Genomic DNA, 23,667 nt, shown 5'->3' on the forward strand with positions numbered 1-23,667 from the left:
TTCAGCCCACAGCACACGACCGCTCTGCATGCAAAGTGTATTTCAGAGAGCTTTCATTGCTTATGAATTTTCTATCGAATGCCATGACGTTGCTGAGCCAGGTCTAGAATCCACTTCTTAGAGCTTGTCTGCTTCCCAGGAGAAAGTAACTCCTTGAATCAGAAAAAGAGGAGCACAGGTCTTACACAATAGAGAACTAAGAAAAAATTATGTATCCACACCCTCCCCCTCTCCCTTCAGCCCTGCCTGAAAAAGTTGAGCTCCTCATTTCAAGTCAGCCACCTCTACCATGAAGCTTTTCCAAATCCAGTGGCAGAATGATCTCTCCAAATCCAATGCAGAGAATAAATCTCTCCTTCTTTTAATGTGATTTTCTGCCTTGTGGTAGAGTTAAATTCCTATCTTATCATACTTGACGATGATCCCTGTCAACTGAGGGAGCATATCTATTCATCTTTGTATTCTTCCAATGTGGAGTGAACTCCATGGAACCCATCAACATGTCTCACAGCAATTCGTGAAGATGTGTCAGGAAATCAATTCAATTTCACATATCTAATGCTTAACAAATAAATTTGCTTGTACTTCATGGACAAAAACAGCCCTACGAATGAGATGTACAATATATTTTTTTTTGTTTTAAAAGAGAGGAATCTGCATAAAAGACATGCATTTTCCTTCTCTGTCTCCTGCTTTTCTCCTCTGTCCTTTGCCAAAACATACAGAATAACCAGCCACTTTTGTTTGGAAAAGTGACCATATTTAGCTAACTCAAACCCTACAGCAACTGTTCTGGAATCTTCCATGCAAATATCCCAAACCCATCTGTTTGAGTATTTTAGGAGGAGTAACCCTCCTGGCCTCAGCTTGGGCATCTCTCAAATATGCATCTTGGCACAATCTCCCAACATTCTTGTCAAAACTTTTCCCCAATAACTGTACTAAACAGTTAAGCTGGTGAAGCATTTTATGGCCATGTCAGGGTCCTAGAGGCTAGATCCCGTTGATGGTAAGCCAACGGTGAGATGGGATTTGCCAGACCTGAAGGGGAACCATCTCATTCCAAGTATCAAGATATACTGAAGCTCTGAAATTCTTGGATGAAATCCTGACAAAACCCCAGAGGTTTCCAGAAGCAGGGTTGCTTACCGCCAGGTACTTTCAGCTTGGCACTTAGCTCTCTGTGAAGTACTTTCTACCTTTCTTTCTCATCTTTTCTCCTCTGCTTCTCGGGGTTTCTGATTTTCTTTGAACAATCATAAGATCTGACCAAAATAGGCCCCCATTCCCACATGTCAACAGTGTGGTCTTGAGGTAAACTGCGGCTGCCTTGCTGAGAAGGAGACCACCCTTCCTAGTGTACCACAGGCCCTCCCTGGTCATCTCCACAAGTGTATATTCACCTCCCACACTCTCTAGCCATTTGTGTGGAGGACTCCTTCCTTTAAAGAAATAAATGTGACTATGTCAGAGCCAACCTAAAGAACTCCTACTGGCTCTTCAGGAATTAGAAATTCTAGTTTGTTTGTTTTGTTTTTGTTTAAGTTTTTGTCTTTTTTAGTAATCTCTACACCCAACTTGGGGCTTGAACTCATGACCCTGAGATCGAGAGTCACACACTCTTCCAACTGAGTCAGCCAGACGCCCCAAGAGGGAAGTCCTTTTTAAATTAATTACTTAATTAACTAATTAAAAAGATTTTATTTATTTGATAGAGAGAGACAATGAAAGAGGGAACACAAGCAGGGGGGAGCTGGAGAGGTAGAAGCAGACTCCCCATTGGGCAGGGAGCCCGATGCGGGGCTCGATCCCAGAACCCTGGGATCATGACCTGAACCGAATGCAGACGCTTAACGACTGAGCCACCCAGGCGCCCCTGGGAATTCGAAATACTGCCCAGCAGTGAACCTGAATGTCAGACACCAAAGGACCTGTGTACGTCCTACAGATTTGAGAAAGAATTTAAATAGAAGTTATGGATAGCCAGTGAGTGTCTAAGGAGGGTTTGTTGGGAGAAATGGTGGCAAGGTTAAGAGCAATAATGACTTGTTTTCATAACACTTGTGATGTAGTCACTCATTTCAGGAAGCTACAACTGCACACCAAAATCTCCCCCTTATATCAACAGACTGTGCTAACTGGGTCACAGACAGCTGGGGAATTTGCCATATTTATCAATGTCCTAAGAGAAAGTCGAACCTGGATTTTCCATACCAGTTTGGGGCTCGCCACAGAAAACAGACTTTTAGCAGAAGAGCCTTCTCTACTCCTTGATTGATTGAACACATTTTATGGAGCCCCTGCGGGGCGCTCTCAGGAAGGTGCCTGCTCTGAGAAAGCAAAGATTCTAGTACACGGAGATGTAAGACGCGAAATAACAAACTTGTATGAAAATGTCGAGTTGTGACAGAGGCTAGAAGAAAACTAAGGGGTGTGTGTGTGTGTGTGTGTGTGTGTGTGTGCACACGCGTGGGCTGGAGAGGAGTAGGAGGGGAGGGGGTCGAGGGGAGCTATGCTATTTTATCCAGGGCAGTCAAGGAAAACCTTTCTAAAAAGGGGATATTTGAGTGGAGATGTGAAGGAAGCAAGGGGGAGCCATCTTGGGAGTATCTTATCCATTCCCCTATGGTCCATCCCAAGTAGTACGTCTTCTGTTAAGGCTTTATTGACTAACCCAGTCAGAAATGTTCTCTCCTGTCTGTAACTCTTGCTGCAAATTGCTTTATATCCTATTTATTTGCTTCCATTTTCCCTGAAAGTTAAACCCTTGGGATTGGTTATAATTTATTATTTATTCCTTGACGTAATAAATGCTCAATTAATCTTTATGGCGTATCTGCTGGCTTTAAAAATTCCCAGGTCCTTTTTGGGGGGGGGGTGGGAAGAAAGGGGAGGAGTGGGGGAAGCAATACTGCCTTTTTTATAAGACACAAGCTAAATACGAGACTAGAAATGAATTATAGTACTATTAATTACGTATCATATCTCAAATACCCTTACTAAGAAACAAACATTGCAATGTCAACCTTTGGAAAAAGTTTATTCTAAACGAGTCCATTCATAACTAAAGATAGGCATTGAAAACAATCAACCTTTGATAACAGTTGGAACTGGTAAGGTTTATTAAACAACCTACACTTTGCAGAGATAATAAGATAAATCTGTTTTTAGGATAGATGTTGCTTCTTAAGATTAAAATAAGGCCCATTTTTTTAGAATAAATGTAAAAGAAACTGGAAATTTTGAAAAGCATGAACTCTCTGGCCTTTGCTAGTTTATTAAGAAAGAAAGAGTTGAAAATTAAGTTAGGATACATTATAAAACCTTTAAGTTCTCTATTTTACCCTTATTGAAATTGGCTAACTTGAAATTCTATTTAGAATTAAAAATAATAAAGCTCCCTGAAAACCATAGAGACAAATAGTTACATTAAAATAATTATAATCCTTTGATGTTGATGACACAGACTTGGTATATTAAACTCATTTTTCAGTTAAAGAAAATAACTAAAAAGGCCATTATAGTCATTCTCTTGTAAGAACTGAAAAACGTTTCTCTAAATATATGAGCTTGCTGTCCCGGAGATGAATTACTTCCCTAATGGTAGATATTTGGGTAAAATAAACTTTGGCAAACAACATAACTTATCAATTTTACGACTGATTGCCAACTAACAACAAAATAAATCACTTCTTTAAAATACTTTGGCAGGGGCGCCTGGGTAGCTGGGTCATTAAGCGTCTGCCTTTGGCTCAGGGCGTGATCCCGGTGTTCTGCAATCGAGCCCCACGTCAGGCTCCTCCGCTATGAGCCTGCTTCTTCCTTCCCCACTCCCCCTGCTTGTGTTCCCTCTCTCGCTGGCTGTCTCTCTCTCTGTCAAATAAATAAATAAAACCTTAAAAAAATAAAATACTTTGGCCAGGCACGCTTGGGTGGTGCAGCCAGTTAAGCGACAGACCCTTGGTTTCAGCTCAAGTCTGATCTCTGGTTCTGAGATCAAGCCCCATGTCTGGCTCTGTGCTCAGCAGGAGTCTGCTTGAGGATTCTCTCTCCCTCTCCTGCTGCCCCTCACCCCTGTGCATGCGCACATGCACTCTCTCTCTCTCTCTCAAATAAATAAATTTTAAAAATATATTAAAAAATAAAATACTTTGGCCATCCCCACCTTTTTGTAGCTTTGCCTTTTCATCCATACAGTTTGATGCTCCAAAATTAAGGCTACCATTTCTATTCTCACCGTGCCTCTCACCTGTCCTATTTTTAGAGATGCAAGAAGGCATGGAGACCAGAGGTGGAAACACAGAGGCCCAAGGTCCACACAGGGTTATAAGGTTAACTCCCTTAACTGGCTCCCCTGTGGAAAAGTGCTTTTTGTTGGGATTATCAAAAGTAGAAAAGAGTAATCCCTCTATTTAAAAAGGAGATTACATACCTCGGGCCGGTAACATGTTTTAGTTGGGTGTCCATAATGTGTTTTTCTTTTTCTTTTTTATTATCATTATTTTAAAAGATTCATTTATTTATTTATCAGAGACAGAGAGAGAGAGAGTGCACACAAGCAAGGGGAGTGGCAGACAGAGGGAGAAGCAAGTTCCCCGCTGAGCAAGGAGCCTGATGCAGGGACTGGATCCCAGGACCCTGAGATCATGACCTGAGACAAAGGCAGATGCTTAATCAAGTGAGCCAACCACGCACATGTCCCATGTTTTTCTTTTCAAAATTGAGATAAAATTCGGGGCGCCTGGGTGGCTCAGTCATTAAGTGTCTGCCTTCGGCTCAGGGCGTGAGCCCAGGGTCCTGGGATACAGCCCCGCATCAGGCGCCTGCTTCTTCCTCTCCTAGTCCCCCTGCTCGTGTTCCCTCTCTCTTTGGCTGTCTCTGTCAAATAAATAAATAAAAATCTTTAAAAAAAATTGAGATAAAATTCATAGAACATAACGCAACACCGTCACCATTTTAAAAAGTGTACAACTGGGTGATTTTCGTTATGTTCACAATGTGCAAACCATCCCCACTGTCTCCTTCCAGAACATTTTCACCACCCTCCAAAAGGGCCCTCATAATATTTTAATCTTTTTTGCAATTAGTGAAAAACATGTAAACGTTGGGAGCGTTGACCCAAAACTTCACCTTTCCAGCTTCCCAAGAAAAATCTGACCTTCTGACAACATTGGGGGTGGGGGCGCGATGCGGGGAGAAACGCCCTCCAGTTCATCACCTGGCCAGGAAATCACCCAAGGCATACGAGTTAGCCACCCCTGCTTTAAATGATCAGGAACATAAGCCATTCTGAATCACTCTTCGGAGAGACTTGGGTGTGACTGCAGCAGATTTCCGAGTGCTAACAGCCCTCCGTTCCCCTAGCAGGCAGTCCAGCCGAGCAAGAAGGCTTCCTAGCTCTGACACGCCAACGGTTCTATGGGTTCTAGCAACTTCTTTTTTTCTGAGAGAGAAAGCGAGAGCGCACAAGCGGGGGAAGGGGCAGAGGAAGAGGGGGAGAGAGAATCTCAAGCAGACTCCCTGCTGAGCACAGAGCCTGACACAGGGCTCGATTCCAGGACCCTAAGATCATGACCTGAGCCAAAATCAAGAGTCAGCTGCTTAACCGACTGAGCCCCCTCCAGCAACTTCTTCATTCACCTTTTCCTCACAACGCCTTCCATTTCCCACCGCACAGTATTTGCTGAAATCACTCTTTTCACCTGGAAAGCCGTTCCCCATTTACCTGACTGACATCCTAACCCCTGTCCCTTGAGGATCAACTTCTCAACAATGCTTTTGTTTTCCACTTACTATCGTATTTTATTTCCTTGTGATTACTTAATATATTATTAAACAAATAATATTTTTAAAAGGGAATTATATATAGTGTGTGAATGGTAAGGTACTACCCCCTTACATATATCATAATGATAAAAATAAGTAAAAAATTTGTAATTATAAAAATTAGAGGAGGAAAAAAACCCAAACACAATACCATTCATTTCTAACCAGAAATTGTTGCCTGCGAAAGGCCATGAGCCCCGTATCTACCTGCACGGTACAAAAGGAGGTGAGTCAGGATGAGTAAGGTAGCAAAGGTCACAGAGTCTCAAACACAGACATTCCCAATGCGTGATGTAAAGTATTTCAAGGGAACCGAAATGGACGGATCTTCCTGTAATATGACTGAGGATGATTTAACCCTGTGCCTGGAGCCTCCTAAAATCATTCACTGTGCCATCACCAATGGAATACGCACCACACACTTTGGGAAGCAAACACAGCCCCTCCCTCCCAAAGCTTCCTGCCAACGCTCTCCATCTCAAGAGCTGTGCCCAAATATCTCAGCCACAGACAGCCCTGCCCCAACCTCTCTAACCCCGATGTGGCATTTCCCTTGCAAGGACTTCCGTATGTGCAGGTCTAACAGCTCCTAGACTCAACACTGCTCAAGGCTACACAACAGACCTTCCACACTGCAAATGCTTTCCTGGTGAAGGCTACCGGCACTAACTTACATCTGTCAGATTCCTGGCGTATGCCTGTCTTCACATCCCTGGCGAGGGAAGAGTCCGAAGTGATTTTCAAAAATAGTTTCCTAAATGAACTGAACCAAGTCCTAGTAGATAAAGTGCCCAGGAGGGTAAAAGGTATGGGGATAAATGCCTGCATCTCTTTGTTCTTTCTTAAATTTAGGGATATTATAAACACTACAATGACGATCGGGAAGTCATTCTTGGTGTGCTAAGAGCGAGCTATTCTGTTGAGGTCCGTTGTTGTTTTAAAGGTTAGTAAGTGTGTCTCGCAGGCTGAGGATGGGGAGGTGGGCAGTTAGGCTTTGTGACTGGAGGGGGCAAAGGGGCTAAGCACCTTCTGTGATGACTCCAGGTGTTACGTGTGCCTGGGAATAACCAGTCCGAGCTACCAGGGTCAACTTGGTAAGGAGAGAAAGGACAAAGATCCCCATTGGCAAACAGAAGCAGGGTTAACAAACCTCACATTTAAAAAAAGATGAAAGACAACCTATGATGGTCAATTTGTACTTTTATGGTAACTAGTTTTCTAAAAATTGGAGATCTTATAAGATCTGCTGAAGCCCAGTTGATAAGGCTACAAATACAATTTCACTGACTTAAATGATTACTCACATTTAGGGTCATATCTTCGGGAAATATTACTGATCATATCAAGCAGTTATTTTATAATAAGTTCTTCATAAGTAACAGAACCTCCAATTAAAACCTTGTTTCTAATGAGAAAGACAATCTCCCCAACTGAAATTTTCTTATTCACGTGATTTCTAATAGTCTCCCTGCTGCAAAAAGCGGAAGATACCTTAAAAAAGCAAAAATGAATTTACCTCCAAGACGTGAGACAATGTGTATTATAAAGAGTACATGCTTAGGAAAAAGATGAATCAAGTCTTCAGATGTATGACGGGAGTCGGTTTCTAAATCTGAAAATTTACCCTAACACCAAACTGCTTCCCCCTTGAACTCCTCTCCTCTCATCTCCTGCTGATTTTCATTTTATTCCTTTCAGTCTATGCTTCTGCTTGGAAAAAAGGATGGTGAGCAGAGTTAATGGATTTACGTTTTCGGCATCTATCCTTAATGCCATTTGTTGAACTTGGAATGAAGGAAACAGATGTTACTGTTGGACATAAATGTCGTCTCCTACCGTATTTTTAAGCTGTCAGCTGTACGGCTGGGCTTTATTTAGGCCACAAACAAGTGCTTCTCTGTACCTTTACCCCCCCCCCCAACAAGGAATACACAAATGCCAGAACTCCACCCACATTCCAATGCAAGGGACATTCTATAGCAAATACCCAAAATGAATGCTGCTGATGTTCCCTGCTGATGAATCAAAACAAAAAAATTTTTTTCATTACGTCCTACAGAATAAAATAAAACCATTTGACACGCTGCCCCCACTAAAATATAGGAACTCAGTTTAAGTGAATGTATAGAGATTTTAGCTAAAAAAAAAAAGGAATTTAAATCTTGAATAGCAACTGTCTAGGATCCATGAGTATGTTTCTTCCATTAAACTGGTATCATCACAGAACAGAACCATCTTAGATACAGGCAAATAGGAAAAAAAAAAAAAAAAAGGAAAGCTACAGAATTCTTGGATTAAGAGTCCAGGTTCCAAAAGTAGTCCTTAATAATACCCCAGCTCTCCAAGTTCTTAACAACATCTAACAAAGTATGGAGGAGTCAGGGGTTGGGTGATCTTTTCTTGAGCTGACTTCTGGCTCATTGCATTCTGATGGAGGGTAAAGAATCTGAAATATTTTAATACATATTTTCTTAAATCATTAGGGGTACTGAGGAGAAGCCTGGAACTCTGGCTGGAGACTGATGTTGGGTCAGAAGAGGCCTTGGTAACAGCCTTGTCTTTTTCCCTGGCCTCAGTGCAAAATGGCAGTCCAATCCTAGAAAGACCACTGCTTTGGTCTCAGAGGCAAGATTTTTTTCATGCACAATTCAGATCATTTTGACCAGTAGCTTGCCTTTATCACTCATTATTTGATAGAACTTCAAGGCATAGATGTTGGTGATTTAAAGCAGCTTGGGGCCTTTAATCTGCTGTCAAAGTCTGATAAAGCCCATTTCTCATCTTCTGGGTATAAACTAACAAATGAAAGCTGGAATTTTAGTTGTTAAAAGCATTAAATCAGGTTTAAAGGCCTACTTTACTCAGCCTAAAGAATTTTACATATGAATTTACCTACTCTTTCCCTGTCTCCCAATCAAGTAACAGCTTTCTCTTCTCCTAAAAGCTGCTTTTTATTTTAAAGTAGACTTAAAAGTAATAAGCATCTCTGGGCTGATCCATGTCCCAGTGGCTGGAACCCAGGAAAAACCCCATAGATATATAATCCTAATGAACCGAAACAGAAAGATACTTCTGTGGTAAAACAAACAAACAAAAAAACAGTGGGGGGAAAGAAAGAGCAGACATCTCAAACACAAGGGTTGCCTAAACCACTCCCTTTTCCATTGACCCAGAAATGTTTTGATAATAAAGCCCATCTGACCCAAATTTGAAAGTCAGTTCTCCAGTTACCATCACTTTTCCAACAGAGAAAGAAATTACCCTGTTATGGCCTCCAACAGCCTGGACTGACCTGGTTAGTGCCCTCTCATGGGTCTACACTGAGCTTTGGCGTGACCATTGTATTCAAAACACCGGCTAGGAAACTGAACATCTCCCACATGGCCTCAAAGGGAACGAGCAAGAAGGGCCTACCAGGCCTTCTTAAATGCCCGCCATATGCACGATACACCCTGAACGTCCATCTTGGCTTAGTTGGCTGTTGGAACCATGCATGGTCCAACTGCTTACTGACTACAACACCGTCCTGTACCTAAAAACCAGACAGCAAGGACAAATGATGGATCATCACCACTGTTTGGATGATCCATGAAATTGATGAGAACAGTAGAGATTTTAATGCTGCCAAAAATTTTACTCCTGGGCTACATGTCTATTCTCACACTCCATTATTCATCAAGCATTTTCTGTTTGCCTACAACGCGCGCATCCATCATAAAGACGAGAAGAGTCTTTCTACTACATGAGTCTTGATCACTACAACGGTAGAGGAAATAAACATTTTCAATGAAGGAATCGTTTTATTTGATGAAAAATTGGCTTGTATAAACACTTCCCTTTTCCTCTTGAAAGCATCCTACTAGAACAAGTAGAGGGTATTTGAGGCACAATTACAGGAATCCCGTATTTTCAAAAGACTAGACTGTTGTCAGACTCTAACCCAAAGCATAGCAGAGGCTGCAGACTCCATCCTGCCTCAGTCTTGCTAACAGAGGAGGAGACAGTGAGGGGGAAGAATGGGAGAAGAAGCATTTCAGAGTCACAGTCACGTTCGACCCAAGTACGGTAATCACAACCCTGTTCTTTATGGGTTTGGGACTTATTTCTAAACTTGGCAAACGAAGCCTCATTGTCCCAAAGAAGCATTAGTGCCTTTTCCCTAGCCCAAACTAAAAACATTTGCATGCATTTTGTATTTTAAATCATCACTCCCTGGCCCACTTTCTTATTTGAAAATCAAATAGAAGCTCAGAGACTGACACTTGCTCAGAGTGAAGGATTCAGAGAGAAAAACAGTTTTTGTTGTTGCTACAGATGCTCTCATCTAATAAATGCTGTGTCTAATTTAGCATTTGCACAAAACGCGATGGTGTTAAGAATGAAGACCCCAAGAAAGCTCCTCAGGATAAGAAAGAAAGGAGAGAAAAATAGGTATTTCCACGAAGGGAGGGAAAATTACGTTATTTAGAGAGAGTGCAAGAAAAACAAAAACATGAAGTTATCTGTAAAGTCCTAAAACAAGAGCTGTAGGCAACGAGATGCCGAAAAACCTTTCAGTATCTGATGAAATGGTACATTTGTTTTCTTTTTTTTTTTAAGATTTTATTTATTTATTCGACAGGATAGAGACAGCCAGCGAGAGAGGGAACACAAGCAGGGGGAGTGGGAGAGGAAGAAGTAGGCTCATAGCTGAGGAGCCTGATGTGGGGCTTGATCCCATAATGCCGGGATCACGCCCTGAGCCGAAGGCAGATGCTTAACCGCTGTGCCACCCAGGTGCCCCGAAATGGTACATTTCTTCCAGAGCAGGTAAGGAGTTTCACGTTCTCACTCCTTTGAGCCGAAGCTGGTACCTGGGCAGGTGACTTTTGATTATTTCCCCATTACATACCTCAGGAGTGTGGTGATTTAAAAGGAGCTCAAGATAAAAGAGGCAACAAGGAGAGAATCATGACTCTAGCCGCTTCTCACGACAACTCACATCTCCTCTTATTTCATGAAAAACCAATGAGCCCCATAAAATAAGTTTCAATCTGTCTAATAGAAAATGTCAGGTGAAGCGACAGCACGGAAAAAATGAGAAGGCCGAGTGGCGGGCTTTGAGCTTCATGCTTAGCGGGGCTGTTGAAATGAGTGACAAAGACCTATTCTGTCTAGAAATCCCCCACTTTATTTTTAAGCCTGGAAACTGGTTAGTCATATCTATACAGAACACTTCCTGTCCAGGGGCACGATGATGGCAACGAGCTGCTAAGCTTAGTAGCTGCCTACATTTCGTCAATTGAGTCATTCATGGAATAAAAAACAGCATCGAACATTTAAAAAAATCTGACGACCTGAAGGTTTTAAAAGATAGACAATGAAAACAGGTTTGACTGTGTCACAGGATCGAGATACCATGAAAAAAAAAAAAAGGAAGAAAGAAAGACAACAACAGACAATATTACTCTATGAGACTATTTGTTGGTAGTTTCTGGGCTGTTCTAACGACACCACCAAATACAACACTTCTCCCACTCCCACCCTTGAGATTAATAGTGCAATTGATACCCCACATTTCCATTTACAAAAACATCTGAAGACTCTAGACTCCCTCAAGGAACCAATCAAAGGCAACCACATCAATGTATTCCTTTTTTCTCTTATTTTGTTCTAATGATATTTGAAAGGAAGGGCCCCTGGAGAATTTGACGAAAACCAGAAGGCAGAGGACTAAAATGCAGATCGGGACCAGCAACTCCATGGACGGGTCCAACGGCATCACGTGACATCTAAGAACGTGTGTTTGGGAAAGAGAGGAAACCAAGGATGGTAAAGAAGGGCCTTATCCCCGGCCAGCCTGAGGGCTGTGTCAGGCTTCGGCGAGGCTGTCTCTCCCAACAGCAATTATGATTTTACCCGATTAACCCTTCTGCATGTTGCCACAAGCTGGCTGAAGTTTCACGGCAGAGAAACACAAGGAGCAGCTCCCCTCCCCCAAGCCTGAAGCCCAGGCACAGAGGGGGCAACCCCAAAGCATGCTGGGACCGAGGGCAACAGCAGGAATGTCAAGTCATCGCTCCTGTGCTTCTAGGGTTATCAGTCTGATCATCAAGTCAGCTATGGTCGAGTGAGCCAAATAATCTAAACCAGTTCTACCCATAAAAACCCTGGTTCTGAAATTCTTCGGCAAGCCTGCTTCCCATCAGGCTTGTAAGTCGGCCGACCCCCCAGCAGTGAGGGGCAGCTTCACCGGGAGGGGGGTGAAGGCTCTCTGCTCCTCCAATAGCCATTCACCAAAAGGCCTGCAGGCCTTCCAGAAAATGGGTGGCATGGGACAGCAGGCAGCTTTGAAATGGCTCCCGCAGGCTGGCTTTACTGCCCTGTTCTCATTTATCATCTGCCCTTTGCAAGCTTTTTGGGGAAATCATTTTTATAACCCAGCAAGAGTTGTCACTGGAAATCCAAGCCAACACAGCACAGCCCTGGCTTTGGATGGGCCCCGATTTAGCAGCTGGAAAGGCAGCCGCATTCCTCAGTGTCACGGCCTTGTTTATGAGCCCTGTGTTAATCCCACCCACCCGGGAAGAATCGAGAAGCTTCTGTGCCCTCCACACGCCACTGTTTCCCTGGCCTCTGGGCCTCCAAGTGGGCCTCGTCCTGGGGGGACTGGCTCACCGTCACACCCCCTGTGAACTCACAGTCACGCAGACCAGAAAGACTACGGACACGTCTTACCCCATTATCTCCGTTACACCGCTCCTCACCTCTCTCCTTTTGCCCAAGTTTTTGTTTTTCCTTTTTTTTTTTTTTTTTCCATTCCAGAGTTATTTCCTTGCTCCTCCCTTCCTGCCTCTCCACACGCCTACCCCTGTCCCTGGGAGGCTCTGCATTGGGCCTGGATCCCACCCTGCGTCTCCCACCCCTGCCCTCCCCACACTGCTCCCATTCACCATTTCTTCCTCATTGTTCCCTTGAAATTTTGAAACCTGCCCAATGGCCACTCCCTCCCTCCACAATCCTCGCTATTCTGGTTTCCCAGCAGCCTTCTCCTTCCCGCTCAGTAGGTACTCCAACTCCTTGAAAACTCCCCCGAGAGCCTCCTTCTTTATCCACCATCTTCTTTCTCTGGAGAACTGGAGTCCAACGTTTAGGTTAGACTTGGGGATCCTGGGGAAGGATCCATTTTTCATTCTAGTTATTTTGTAACTGGCTTCATTTTCATTTTAACCCTCCAGAGATGAAAATGATGTTATAAGCGCTTTAGGATAAGGAGAACAGTCGGGGCACTAGTATCTCTCTTTTATCAAATAACTTTACAGAAGGAAAGTAGTTAGTTCCTTGGGACAAGCCTACCCTCCCCCACTTTCTACAGAATGTGAAATGGGGACTTGGTCAGGTGAATATGGTAGGTAGGCCTCGGACCGGCTCTGTCTTTGGGTGTCATACAAGCCTTATTCACACAGCACCTGCCGAGGGAAGCTGTCTCATCAGACACCAGCATCCTCTCAGGGGCTCTCAGAGGGGACGAGCATGTTTCCACCGCTCTGACAATCGCTTGCCACCTCAGGAGAAATACAAAATATTCTCAGCATGGCTCAACTAATGAGTGTGGCCTAAATCCTATTTAATATGTCTAAGACTAAAGCCCGAAGAGTTCTCGTTCATCTGTCAAATCTAGGGTGTCCCTGGCAAACACATCAGCAGTCTCCCGACGTGCCCTCAGAGAGAAAAGAACCAGCGTTGGGCGGGTGGGGGAGAGGACGGGAAGGAGAAAGGGAGGCGAGAAACAGCCTCTAAGTCTCAGACTGGCCAAAGCTTCTTCCTGGTGGGAAGGGCTGGATTAAATTTCCTGCCAACATTCACTTGTCAGCCTCATACACCAGTGCTGACTGCGGTCGATGCCACAGAGACAGGGTGGATGGAGGTGATGGGGATCAAGAAGAGGATCTGGGGGCGACTACAACGTGAAGGTGCGCACCAGTGGAGAGGCTGAACGTCCCCCTTCCTCAGGAGACTGGCACCTGCTCCCGGCGTGGTCAGTCATCCTGCGCCCCACATGCTTCCCCTCATTCCCACTCAGCACTGGCTGAATGTTCATGATGTGTTCTCATCCCTCAGCAGCTGAGATCTTAGCTCCCAGCTTTTGCTGAGGCCCCAGAGAGAAGGCGGCAAAGCAACGGTCTTCAGAACCTCTCCTTAGACATGGCTGTCACTGTCTCTGCAGGCTCTCCTCCTCCTGGCTTCGAACGCCTGGTTCTCTCCTTGTCTTCCTCCTACCTCTTGAGCTACTCCTTATCTGCTTCTTTTACAGGTTGCATTTACCCCTTTCCTTTGTCAAAGGGGGGTGTTCTCAGAGGCGAAACCCAAGGCCCAGACCCCACCTCCCTTCAGTGTTTCCCTGAGAGATCCCATAAGGAAAGCAACTCTCCTTTTCTGGTTGGATATTCACACACGGCTGCCCAGGCTCCTTTACTCAGGCTCAGTCCTGCCCTTCAGACCAACCCGTGGCTCTTGCCAGCTTGGTATTCTTAAAACACTACTTGGCATCTGCCCTCTTCCAGCTCAACCCCCCCTCCGCCTCCCAACACCAATTCCCACACAGTAATCCCGTTTCCCTCCTAGGGAGGGATCTTGGGCGTGCTTCAGTTTGCTCTCATGCCTGCACTTTCCTAATGAGGAAACTGAAGTTCAGAGATACTAAGTAGTGACTGAAGGCTGCGCAGACAACCAAGGGCAAGGTCAGGGGTACAAGTCGTGTCCTGATTCCCGGAGCCTTGTCTGTTACTCAGTGACCCTCTGGGCAGCCTGGCCTCTTGTCTGGCCCCGTGTACTGCTGCAACATGGCCCACCAATGCCTTCCAGTTCGTAAGCCCTCCACTACACCCTGCTGTGAACTTCCTTCCTTCAGTAACCTCCCCTCTCCCCTTGGCCAAAGGGCCCAGCTGAAGTCCTAGCTACTTCTCTGTGACGTCACTGCTGCCATGATGACGTGTGCTGAATACTCCCTCCTCTAGAGTCCCATAGGGTGCACTGCCTCCTCCCTGAGCTGTACTCATCTCTAAGCTCCCCATCATGAATGTTGTCCTATAAACACACATGTGCTAGTGTAGGATGCCCTGAGCCTGAAGTCCTTTGAGGGTAGGGCCCTCCACACACACACGCCCCTCTGCTACCTTAGGCCCCACAGAGGAGGTTCTGACTCAGTTAACCTTTGTTGCTATGCGTCTCTGAGGCCCAGTGATGGGGGAGAGAGGCTGACTCTGGAAGCAGGATTCTACTGGACTTCCATGGCAGACAGAAGAGCCTGTGCTTCTGGGGACACCTCTGGTCCCCCACTTCTCAGCCTAGCTGGAGGAGCCACAGAAAACACATACCCGGGGCCAGGTGAGCGGGCATCAAGCAGAGAGGACATGTCACACTGGAAGGAGAGAGTTCCTGGGCTGCTCATTCTCCTCTTGCCAGTCAACCCAGACTTGGCCAATAAGGCTCCAGGAGCCTCAAGCTGTCATGGTCACTGAGGGTATTCTGCTTAGTGGCCTCTTTTGCTCCACTGTTTCCTTGGGAGAAACTCTGCACCTATTCCTTACAAAATTAGATCTGATCCCCGCAAACCTGGAGCGTGTATTCCCGCATGGGCGCACAGATGATCCTACACACGCAAACACCAGCCCCCCATCTGTCTTTACAACCATAAATACCATAAGGTACCACCTAATAAGACCGCAGGCTTTGTGGAGTCCTACAGAACCCCCAGAGCAGCCCCCACAGACAGTCACTGCCCACGCAGCAGTCACTCAGGACGCACTACAGCTCTGCGTCTCACTCCTCTTCAGGGATCTCAAGCCCTAAGAACGAGATCTAAGTAATTGCTCTTTCAGATTTCTTGGTCCGCGGCGGGGGACCAGTGGGCGGACTCCCAGAATGCACCTGGCCCGAGGGGCTCCGGGGTGCCCATGTGTTACTGCGACCACACGTCCGGTGTCTGAACGCTTCCCACCCACACACAGGCACACGTCCTCCCCAAGGAAGAGCGCTCCTGTCCAACCAGCACCCTCCGCAGCTCATTTTCCTCAGTGATGTTCTTCTCAAAGGAATGAAAATAAATGAGCTCACTGCTTAATTGCCTCTCCCTTGGTCTCCCACTTTCTAAGCCAGGGATTGACTAGGACCTTTTTGCGGAGCTAAAGTTTAACTCACGATGCCTCCTCATCTTCCTCACCTTTTATTTTCCCGAGTTCCACGTAGGAGAAGGTGAAATAGGAAATCTTCAGGTGTTCGACCACTCACGTTAGGTTTTATAAATTTCCCCACCCCCAAAGCTGGTGAATGATGCCTATACAAACAGATGAGGTGTGTCCTGCCTCAGGGGGAGGGATCTCATGCACAAATCCGGATACGAAAACCCAGCTCTGCAAAACTTCTTTCTTGCCCAACAGGCATAAGTTTGGGGGGTTCAAGAGGGCCTGGACTTCACCTCTCTGGGCCTCAGTTCTGCATCTCTCTCTCTAAGATTTTATTTATTTATTTGACACAGAGAGAGAGTGTGCACAAGCAGGGGGAGCAGCAGAGAGAGAGAGAGAGAGAGGGAAGCAGGCTCCCTGCTGAGCAGAGAGCTGGACATGGGGCTCGATCCCAGGACCCTGGGATCATGACCTGAGCCGAAGGCAGACGCTTAACCAACTGAGCCACCCAGGCGCCCCCGCATCTCTTAAAATTAGAGGTAAGATAAAAGAGCGTGCAAAGTTGCTTTTAACTCTAAATAGTGGTGATTCTACTTGTGTTTGTTGGAAAATCATTTTATTTACAAAGTCTTCTTACTGCATATCTTCCTGAAATATTACAGAGAGACATAATGAGTTGATTTCTTTAACTTTCAGCTCACACTATCGTTTTGCACAACCCACTCGATGAAGAAAGGTACACAACCACGCTCCCTCCTTCTTTTCCAAAGTTGTCAACATCTTCCTTGTACAGATGGAAATGTTGACAAATAAAGAGTTTGTGGCAGATCTAGGAACTCCGCATTGTTCTGAGATGAAATCACTACGTCCTAAGATTTTTCCGGCCCCACTGCATTCTCTTTCACCTGCACACTTTTTGGCTACTTCTTGGATTACCAACAGCCAGGAACAGGGAACTTAATCATCCGTGTTATCCTGCTTGTTCCCTGGTGTAATAACTTGGGGACTAGAAAGGCGTGGTACGTACTCAGTCTGATGAAAATTTCAGAAGTGAGGAAGAAAAAGGCCCAGATGTACTGAAGCTGACAGAGCTGGGGGTGTGGGGCGGTGTCAGGTCATCAGTGATGTCCACTGCATAAGAGACAGTGCGACATGGATCTCTAAATGGATTTTCCACTTTTAGTCCTTGGGAGCACACCACACTCCAAGGCTAATGACTACATAAAAGGAACCGCAATCACATCAAAGTCCAGTGTTTTGGGGCATATGCTGTACCTTTTACATTATACATGACATCAAGGTCAGCCACACCCAGGGCGATGGATTTCGTCAGAGCCTTTCCTCTTCATTCCCTCTGCAAAGTCAGGGCTGGTGCAGGGAGGGATGAGGGGAGAGAACTTAGTACAGTGATGCTGGCCGCTCAAAAATGCGAGGCCCTGCTCTTGTCCCATAGGTGCTTGGGTCCCTCCCACTGCAGTGGGTGCCAGGCACCTCCTACCAGCCCTGCTGGGCTCTAGATCCTCTCATCAGGGGGAGAAGGATGCACTTAAGACTCACTACCCACACCCCCCAGAGGCACAGAAAGAGCCAGGGCCTGGGCTCTCCACTTTCTCCTCCAAACACCTGTCTCTCCACTCCTGATTTATCTCACTGGGGTACAAACAGGCGCAAGACCATAGACAGCATCCTCCTCAGAGCCAGGCTTGACAGGGGAGGGCAGCTTTTGGACATTCCCCAGGAGCATCGTGTCAGGGTTCAAAGCACAGTTTCTATGGTTAGAACCACAGAAACTCCATTCAAATCCTAGTGTCACTTTTTCTAGCTGTGTGATTTTAGGCACAGTTCCTAACCTCTCTGAACTTCAGATTTCTTTACTGTTTTGTGGAACTGACACAAAAGGTTATTATACAAGGATTCAATGGGATAATATACATAATCAGATGCTTAGCACCACACCGGGCATAGGAAAGAGCTCAATGCATTTTAGTGTCAAAACGGTGTCTTCAGTCTTCGAGACCAGTCACTGTGGACCCTGACCCCAGAGATCAAAGACACAAGCTTGTTTTGACTCTACCATCAAGAGGGGAGGATTTAAGAAACCCTACATAGGTTTGTCCTTTAGGTTGGATCTAGAAACTGGCACAAGTGTTCAAAGGTTTTCATCCCATGACATAATCTCATTTTACATTGATTAATTTGATAATGCTCTATTGGGTTCTCTTCTGTGAGAGGCCCCAGGTCAGCCGCGGGGGATTCAGGAAATAAAACACGCACAGACTTAGCTATCAGAAAGCTCGTCATGACGTGGAGGCAAAGAAAAAGAAAATCAGTAACAGTAATACGTGAAAATATGGTACAACGGAGGGAAGTTTAGGGTGTTAGGAGAATGAAAAAGCATCTACTCCAAACTGAGTCCCGCTGGAAATTACTACCCATGTGAGAGTGATCCCAGCAAAGGATTCCAACAAAGGCTGGACAGGACAAAGGCAGTGGGGTAACAGATATTTGCTGTTGTTTTGGTGATTTCACGTCGGAACTCCCTTCCTGTTTCTGGAGGAGCCCTCACTTTGCAAGAGGTGGTGGGAGTTAGACTCCTGACTCCCACTCCCAAAGCCGGAAGCAGACGTGCCCTGTCCTCGGGCAGCAAGGGGCAGGTGCACAATCTCACACTGACCAATCCAATAGCTGATTTCAGGGATTTCTGGATGCTGAGGATGGCCAAACACATTCAGCCACATCTCAAGTCCCAGGAGTGACAAAGGTGAAAAATATGGCAGAGGCGAAGGCCGCGGTGAGGTCCTAACCAGGCGATTCCAGGGTATGGCCCCGGCTCCATCTCCCCTCCATTTCAGGGGCCCATTCTCAGCCTTTCTGAGATGTGTGAACTGCGCAATGTGCTTCCAATAAATTCTTCTGCTTACGACAGCAGGAGTCCGTTTCAACTTCTCATAACCAAGAGCCCTGATGACAGAGGGCGTTATGGCAACCGTCGGGGTATAAATGCAGAAGGCCTGCACCAAGGCAGGGACAGGGGAGGAGAGAAGGAGCTGCATCTAACAGATAATGAGGAGGATGAAGTGCCAGGTGGAAGGGAAGATAAACTAGAGGGCAGGGTCAAAGACGCCTTGCAGATGTGTCATCTGGAAGCCAAAAACAGAGCAAGCCAAACACAGAGCAACTTATTCAGGGGAAAGATGGAAGGCAGATCAGATTTGCAAAGAGGAAGAAATGATGGGCTCCGTCCAGACCTGCTGAGTTGGAGGATCCTGTGTGACCTTCAAAGCAGGGTGTGTACCAGGCAGCTGGTTCTCAGAAGACCCCCAGCTGGAGGTCCAGGAGATTAGACAGAAAACAGCAAGAAAAAGGAAAGGAGAGCAGGGCAGTGTAGCCTCATAGGAACCCAGGAAAGAGTTGCAGAGCACAGCAACACTGGCCTCCCAGCACAAATGCCAGGGGAAAAAAAGTTAAGTAAGATCAGGACAGGACAAAATACGAATGCTGGCTCACTGGTGACTTTGGCGGTTTCCGTGGAATGGTGGAGAAAAAGACAGACCTTGGTGGGATGAGCCATGACAAAGATTGAGAAAGTAGGAACTGTGGGGGGAAAAGTTTTTTAAGATTTTATTTATTTATTTGTCAGAGAGAGAGAAAAGCACAAGCAGGGGGAATCCGCAGGCAGAGGGAGAAGCAGCTCTCCTCTGAGCAGGGAGCGCGATGTGGGACTCGATCCCCGGACCCTGAGATCAAGACCTGAGCTGAAGGCAGACGCTTAACAGACTCAGCCACTCAGGCGCCCCTCATTTTATAAATAGGCAACGATCACTTCTTACCACTCCCAGTGGGGAAGAGAACAGACATGGTCTTGCCCTCAAGAGCTTGTGGTCTGGAGAAGAGATGCTGAACAGGGCCAGTGACTGGAAGAACGGGTGCTCTGAGAGAGGACAGCCAGGGATCCTAATTCAGGCAGGAGGTTCAACAAAGCCGCTCCGAGGAACTGAAAAGGGGGTCAGGTGGGGAGAATGCTACTTCGGGCAGGAGGACCAGCAAGGGCAAACACTCTCAAGTAGGGAGCTGAGCACGTCTCTATGCAGGAAGAAAGGGACCAAGAAAGCCGTGGGGCCCACAGGTGGGTGACGAGCCATAGGTGGAAGGAGTGGCCATCCACTGAGGGGGGAAGGACCCCTGCTCCACAGACACCAGGAGGGAGGTTGTGGGTGAAAGTGAGTCTGTCACCCTGGGAGCAGGAAGTCGAGGGCGCTAAGGGCTACTGTTTTCTTTGTGAAATGGCAGGCCTGGTGAGGAGACGAGAGATTCTGGTGGAGAGGTGGTGGCCGTGGGGAAATGTTATTATGGGCCATGGAGGAGAAGCTGAACTCACTCACCCCTCAACCCTTCCTTCTTCCCAAGTCCCCACACAGCAACCGCTCCCTCGCAAGGCCTGTCTCACTTCCTGGTACCAACACTGTAACAAAGGGGACATAGGAGCCTGGATCCCTTGATGCTTAGCACTAGAAGGGTCCTCAGAGACCTTAGCTGCCATTCATTTTTTTCCTATTTCATAATGAAGTACTTTACACAACAGGACGCCACTACATGTGAAGAATGTGGCATCAACCCATCTCCTCAGGAAGCCCCTGTGCACTGGAAACTGTTGATAGCCTCCTTCCCGTGACCTTCCCCTTTTTAACACACTGGGTTTCTCTCTTCATTTCTCTTGCTCTCTTAGTCACATCACGCATGTCCGGAGATCTTAAATTCACTCCGCTTTTACTAAAGTGAGGCCTGGATTATCTCTCTCTGTTTCATACTCAAGTACAATCACCTATTCATTTGTAAGCAGGCAAAATTAAATCAATTCTCTAGGAGGGGGCTCTAGACGAGGATGGGGGTTTAGCCCTCCTGGCACACAGTCAAGTGCGTTCTAAGCTATGATGGCTTAAACAATATCCCTAGTCATTTGCTTCCACAGTCACTCATATCCACAAATATGTCGGCCTCCAAGGACTTCTGAGTCGACTTTTTCAGATTTAATCCCAAAGAAAGTATACTAGTCCCTCACTGCGGCTCAGAATAATGACTTAAAAGTATCTCCCAAGCACATCAGGCACGAAGCATCAGAAGGCAATTTTCGTGCAGTGTAGACGCTGTGAAGCATTTGTGGTGATCTCACACTAAATGGGATACTGAAATCCATCAGGAGGAAAAAAAAAAGCTAAGGAGAGGGAAAAGGATTAGTAAGGATAGAGAAGATAATAAAAAATCACTTACACAGTGTGGCTCTTTTCATAGACATCTGAGAGGTGGTAGCCAAACAGAAGGTTCTAGATCATAGCTAATACCCAGTCTTACAACAACTGCCCAGGACATGGACATGGACACACACACACACCCTTTACTTCCTGGCAGAAGTTACAATGATTCTATTAATAAAGTATTCATTCCATCTCCCTGAAGAGTTATTCCATATTCTACCCTAACTGCCATCAATTTAAAACTCCAGCACCTCATATTCTTATTATTTTTTTAAAATTCTAGGCTTTCTGTAAAAAGCAGAAGCCAGATAAATTACTGCATATCTGAAGAATGTAAATGATGGCAAGTGGAGGCAAGGTGAGGACAAGGTAGGAAGGGACCCTCGAGGGACCTCGTCACACTCCAGGTTTTAAGCGAACATCCAGAGAGCTGGGCAGGAGGGAACAGCATGGAAACTACTAGAGGAATGTATTAGACACTCTGGGATACCGTGTTTCCACCTTCTTCCCACTCCTTCTTTCCCAGAAGAAAGGAAAAACACACTTAGGAAAAAAATACCAATTTAAATGCTACTCGTAATCTACACAAAAGTTCACCAGGCTGGATTCTCTCAGCCTGTTTCCTATTTGCTTTCGACTACTTTTGACTTACTATAAATTGCTGTTACAAAGACGGAAAAAGCATCCATCAGCACATAGCTCCATCAGGACAGAGGCCACAGCAAGGAAACATTAATCCCCCAAGCTCCACATCAAACTCTAAAACAATGCTCCTGGCTGTCATTTTTCATTCACATTTCTATTAAACAAGCCTCTTTTATGGACTTCTCCCCCCACACCGCATAATAAGGTAAACATCAGCCCACAGAGACTACATTATGAAACCCAGAGCTTCACTTTGGGAGGGGAATCAGTAAAAGACAGAAGAGGGCAAGTGTCAAGGGATCTCCCTAACTCCTGTCTACCAAGTGGAGAATGATGGGGCTCCTTTCTGCTCCCCAGGCTCCCAGCCGCTGCTGTGACTGACTTGAAACTTACCAGTTTCCCAAGAGGCTACTTGAAAAGAAAAGGAATTTTCATAATTATGAACAGTCTCCTTTCCTACTCTCTAATTTTCCCCAACTATCCTCACTCCCACCCCCACTTACAAGAGGACTTTTGTATACATAAAGTTTCAGGAAACAAAGCATACAAACACTCACATACAAATAAACTCCCCGAACTAACACCACCGTATAATTGTGTTTGGGTTGGAGTTTTTCCAGCCCTGTCACCCGTTCTCTGTTAGGAGTAAATGAAACCCTTTGCTTCGGCAAAGTTAGAAACAGACAAACTCTCTTCAGTTGCAAGCTGCACAAGGAGCCCCTCACATCTCTCAGCTCCCTTAAGCCCCCAACAAAATGAATTCACTGCTGAAAAGTCAGCAAGGAAAACACACACAAACACACACACACAAAAACCCACCAACCAACCTATTCCCCAAATGAAGATCTTTCACTTCTCCCCCTCACTCAGCTTCCCCTTTTAACCGGAAACACAAGGAGTTTCCAATTTCTGAAACCCTTTTCAAGGGACCCTGGACTCTTTGGGCTCTTCCAAGGGGAGTCGCTTTCGGCTGTCCTGATGTAGGCAGGCAGCCCTTTCTAAAGCACATTTTGCATTCTGGGGAGTCAATACGGGAGCCGGGAGCCGTTTCGTTTCCAGATTAATCTACAAAGCAGCGGGCTGGCTGAGCTAGGTCAGACTCTTCCTCCTCTTGTCTCAGAAGGGCTGCCGGCTGAGAAGGCTAACTGAGCTGCGAAGACGCAGGGCGAGGGACAAAGTACCCACCGCTCCTTTTAAAACTCGCATCTGCTCCCCCCTGCTACGCCTTTCCTCCACAGTCCTCCGCGGGACTGGGCCGCCGCCCCCCACCCCCACCCCGAGAAATCAAACTCATACCTTCTTTGGATTCTTCTGTTTCGCAGTGCATGGTGGCAGGGGAACCGGCTGCAGGGGCGATTACCGCGGACATGTACTCGGACGAGCTGCAAGTTCGCTCCGAGGCCAAAACCCGTGCACGACAGAAAATAAAAGGAAGGAAAGCTACTAAAATCAAAACCTCCCCGGGGCGGAGGGCTGGTTCTGGTGCAGGGATTTTCAGGGGGAAAGTTCTGCAAGAGTGACGAATCGCGTCTCAGCTGGGCGGCGGGAGTCCGCCCCCGGGGCCGCGCGCCCTGGCCCGTCGCGGGGCGGAGGCGACCTGGCGCGGCTGGCGGAGCCCGGGCGCACGCAGGTGGGGCGGAGGCCTGGACCGCAGCAGCCCGACTCCCCGAGGAGGCAGGGCCGAGGGGCGCCGTGGGCAAACGTGACCCGGACGGGCTACGCCTGGGAAATAAATGTGCAGTGAAGAAAAAAGTCTCACTCATCTGAGCGCGCGCAAAGAC

The 23,667-nt window shown here is 46.3% G+C and overlaps 1 protein-coding gene across 3 annotated transcripts in view; it reads right to left on the reverse strand.

Annotated features, from left to right (window-relative positions):
- Positions 1 to 23,667, reverse strand: part of TNFAIP8 (TNF alpha induced protein 8) — a 112,524-nt gene that overhangs the window by 12,737 nt on the left and 76,120 nt on the right. Inside the window, exon 1 of one of the 3 annotated variants that reach the window (XM_045794869.2) lies at positions 23,183 to 23,492. The exons of the other annotated variants lie outside the window; for them this stretch is intronic. Coding sequence (XP_045650825.1) covers positions 23,183 to 23,255 — 73 coding nt within the window. The 5' untranslated portion in view covers positions 23,256 to 23,492. Of the gene's footprint in view, positions 1 to 23,182; positions 23,493 to 23,667 lie in introns of those variants that run through there. 3 annotated transcript variants of the gene reach the window in all.

The sequence above is a fragment of the Ursus americanus genome, chromosome 5 (assembly GCF_024610735.1).
Source record: "Ursus americanus isolate L20-20 chromosome 5, mUrsAme1.1.p, whole genome shotgun sequence".
NCBI classification, from domain to species: Eukaryota; Metazoa; Chordata; class Mammalia; order Carnivora; family Ursidae; genus Ursus; species Ursus americanus.